The sequence below is a fragment of the Caenorhabditis briggsae genome (assembly GCF_000004555.2).
Source record: "Caenorhabditis briggsae complete genome, chrIII, whole genome shotgun sequence".
NCBI classification, from domain to species: Eukaryota; Metazoa; Nematoda; class Chromadorea; order Rhabditida; family Rhabditidae; genus Caenorhabditis; species Caenorhabditis briggsae.
Window position 1 is genome coordinate 3678762 of NC_013490.2, and position 4038 is coordinate 3682799.

The following is a 4038-nucleotide window of genomic DNA, read 5'->3' on the forward strand; positions in this document are numbered from 1 at the left end:
TCAATTTTGAGCCCATATATCTCATTTTCTGTGAACGATATCAGAAAGTAATAAACTGACAAAACGTTTATCATAATATCAGCAACATTTTGTTATTTTACTACATTTTGATAGCATTCACAGAAAAGGAGATACATGAGCTCAAAGTTGGCGGTTTAGGTGGCGTTGTATTAGTAGCCGAAACTTGGGGACACTCAAACCCTTATTAAGACCTGACAAATCTAAAATAAGCCTCAACTTTTTTCCGTTATCAGCTACATGAAGGGGACTACAAACTAACGGTTTATCCGTGGGAACTACTACTCCTGCTTCTAATAACTTCGCAACTTCTTCATGAACAAAAACCTCGTACTTCTTTGACGTTTTCCTAATCCTTAAAGGTCGGGGAAGCTCAAAATTGTGAAATATAACCAAATCTAACTTAATCTCAATAACCTAATCTCAAAATCCTTCTTAAAGGTGGGGGGGACATGAAAAAAATAATGTTCTCGAAATTCCGTTCAAAGATGCCCCTCGAGGAGTTGAACTTGTGAGGGCGATGATTGAGGGTGCGGCGCCGCTACCGACTGAGCCACGAGAGCAAAGAGAAAGCGCACGCCTGATTGCATACATAAAGGCGAGGACGACAGCTGTACGCAGAGTGACATTAAGCGTTGTACACCGTGACGGTAGAATGCATACTCTAGCTACAAAAAAAACTACGAAAAATCTCCTGTCCCCCCACCTTTAATCACTTCTAGAATCCAGGGGCTAGCTAATGTTTGTTCCCGAAATTCAGCCTTACTAGCCATCCCCACTGGGTTAACCTTACCTTCTGTTTGGGCACTCGGGGGCGTAATGTCCGAATTCTTTGCAACTGAAGCATTGAACTCTTGCTCTTTTCTCAAAATTGCTTCCCACATTGACATCTTGCTGAGGTCTTCTGAGCTGGCCATTTTGGTACGGGTAGGCGGGCGAGAAACGTCGAATTTCAGAGTGCCTTCCTCCGAAATCCGCTCCTCGAAAGAACTGGCGAGGAGGAGCCTGTCTTCTCGACGAACTCGGAGCCTCTTTAGACAGCAGAGATGCCATAGCGAACAAACGTGATTCATCCGAAGCCGAAAAAGACGATCCTGATAATTCCGAAAGAGCCTTCCATCTCTCAACTTGCTTCAAAGCCTCCGGATTTTGGTCCAAGAGAACTAGCTGTTGATTTCGGTTCTTCAGAAGATCCAACGCTTTCTCGAGCACCTCATCCACATTCCCTGATCCTTGACCTTTCTTCAGCAGATTCATCAACTTTACATTGAATTCGGCCTGCATTTCGTATCCTTTCTGATTGATCACAGGAACCTTCACTTCTTTCTTTTTTCTCATTCTCGCCAGAGCGTTCTCATTCTCGCCAAAAAAACGACCAAAAGACGACGAAAAACACACGTTTCTTACGAAACAAGCACCACTTGCACGTAAAGACACGTAGAATGACAGACAGACAGGCGGCGCCCGTTCTTCTCCCCCGGTCGCGGTGAGACCTGTTGACCTCTAAAGTGTCTGCACCTTGAACCGAAATTTAGCATTACAAAAAAAATGAAATCAGGGGGAAATTCAAGATTTGAGATGAGAAACGAGATTTTTTAAATATTTTCTTGTCTCATCTGACCGCTGCCATCCGTATAGAGCTTAATAAAATTTATACAAAGTAAATAATAAGTTTAAAAATTGAGGAAAATGTTTTAAAACAAATTTTCTGCATCTCATAACCTTGATTTCGACTTTGAAACAAGTTTACATGTTTTCAAGCAGATCAACCATTAAATCATCTTATTTCCACTTTTTGAAATATTTCGATTTTTATTCACTTTTCGAGCTCTAACGCTTTCCACTACTCTACTAATCACTTTCAAAGCATAATGTTTGTGATTTCTTCCATTTTTATTGAAAAAAGAAAACTTTTTGAGAGAAATGACAAAAATTAGCCAAAAAGAGATGTGTGGAAACGAATAAATGCGGACTGCACAACTTTTTATCTACCGTAGTGCGCATAAAAACGCCGGCGGCCGCCGCCGTTCGCCGGCGAAACACCTAAAATTTGCCGCCGTTTTTCCGCCGCCGCGCCGCCGGCGTTCATTTTTCCCAGCCCTGTGTGAAACGATCAACCTGAGTTCGATCCTCGCTCGAGGCATCAGATTTTTGGAAGGGAGAAAAAAGTCCGAAAAGTCGGAAAAAAAACCCCTCATGCCCCATTCTGGGGAAAACCCCCATGCCCCATTCCGTAGATTTACGGGCGCGTATTTCAATGAGTATGTCAGCTTTCGACTAAAACTAAAATACTTTCTGATGCTCCAATTTTGTTCAAAATTTGTCTTTGTTAAGTTCAAAAGTAGTATTATCTATTGGAAACATAATTTTTATAGGTTGTCGCTGAAAAATTTTCACGATATTTACTGCCAGTTTGGCTGAAATGTACATTTTTCGGGCAACTTTTCTGAAAATTTCGTTATTATTTCCTTTTAGAAAAAGTCTTTAGCTACTGGAGACAACAAAAAATTGTGCGTTACCGACTTCCATCAAACTTTACTAGGCATTTTTCTGTCGGAAACTTTTGTTTTTCGTCTTTTTATTTTTTCTTGTAGATTTTCCAGTGAAAACAGTTACATATTCGGATTCTACGTAGTTGGCTCCGCCCCTTTTGCTGTGGTAAATATAAATTCACAAATCGATTCGAGAATTCTGGAATGTCTGGAAGTTGAGTAACCATGGGTACATCACGGTTTCTTTGATTCTTTGAATATATATTTGAATATATTTGAATATATTCAATTCCACTTCTTTTGTATATTTCAAGAAAATGTTAAGTTCATAGTTCAAGTTCAAGTTTATAGTATACAGCAATTGAATTTTCAGAAAATTGCAATGTAAATTGATGAATCATTGATTTTTTTCAAGCAGCACAACCGCTGCTGCTGCTCCTCTTCTGGTCCTCCTACCTTGCATGGTTTCAGGTGCAGTAGGAAAAGTGGAATCGTTTCTTCAACAACCTGAAATTTGTTACTATATATGTTTTCCACCCACTAATCCCCAATTCAATTTTTGAACATTCTATTGGAAAGCATCGATGGGCGCGCCAACGACCGCAACTTGCTTCGAAATGTAACTAAAATAATGAACATCATCCACTCACCGATTGATGATCATTGACAAGGTGTACCGCTTCCTCAGCTGATAAAATTGGTACATCCACGGATTCGAACAAGCCCCCATCGAGCTGCCCACAGCTTCGGAGCTTGTTTTCGGAGCACAGCTGAATAGAAATCCACTTGCACCTCTGAAACGGAATATGAATTGATGCATTTGCAGGGACAGCTGACTATTCAAAGTTCAATTTATATATACGACTTCTATGGAAGACAGTAATTCTATGAATCGACAAAAATACGACGGTTTTGAAGATTTTAAATTCAGAGAAAACTCTGCAGGTAAGATAATTTTTGCCTTTTTAGCTTAAAGGATAAAGTAAAAACGATGCAAGGGATCACCGAAAAAAACAAGAAAAAAAGAGATGATAAATTTCTCTGATAGTGAGCTCAATTTAAACAAGTCCAGAAGGCCTTACTTCCGGAAACTGCGTCTTACCGTATATAGGTTAGTTTTCGAAAGTCTGGTGGACAAAGAAACATGCGTGAAATTGCAGGCTCTCAACCGAATGTGTCATGACCCGATTAAAACGATTCAAAAGTTTGGGATTTGTTTTATAAAATAACTGCTCTAATGAATTTATTTGGATTTGCGAAGATTTGAGTACGGACATCATATTCAAATGGCTCAAGTAAGTTCATTATCGACATCACAAAATCAAAAACTCCTATTTTCAGTTAAATCAACATTCATTTCATAAAGAATATCCATCTTATCTAAAACCGGAAACTATGATAAACAAGAAATTTTCAAAATCGAAAATATGGACGAGCGGAAGAATTCGAATTGAGATTTGTTTTTCATAAATTTTGTCACTTTTTCTTATCTCATAGGTTCCATTATTCTCGCTGATCTCATCGTTTT

General features: G+C 39.2%; 2 protein-coding genes across 2 annotated transcripts in view; both read right to left on the minus strand.

Moving 5' to 3' along the window:
* Positions 1-813: 813 nt before the first annotated feature.
* CBG19700 lies at positions 814-1356 on the minus strand (the record flags this gene model as incomplete). Its single annotated transcript, XM_002634667.1, has 1 exon — positions 814-1356. A coding segment is annotated over one exon (543 nt), but the record flags the coding sequence as incomplete, so codon positions are not given.
* A 1523-nt stretch (positions 1357-2879) lies between these two features.
* CBG19699 overlaps positions 2880-4038 on the minus strand; it is a gene marked incomplete at both ends in the record, with an annotated part of 1777 nt that continues 618 nt past the window's right edge. Inside the window, 2 exons of the mRNA XM_045243576.1 lie at positions 2880-3017; positions 3161-3304. Coding sequence (XP_045096847.1) covers positions 2880-3017; positions 3161-3304 — 282 coding nt within the window. The remainder of the gene's footprint in view (positions 3018-3160; positions 3305-4038) is intronic.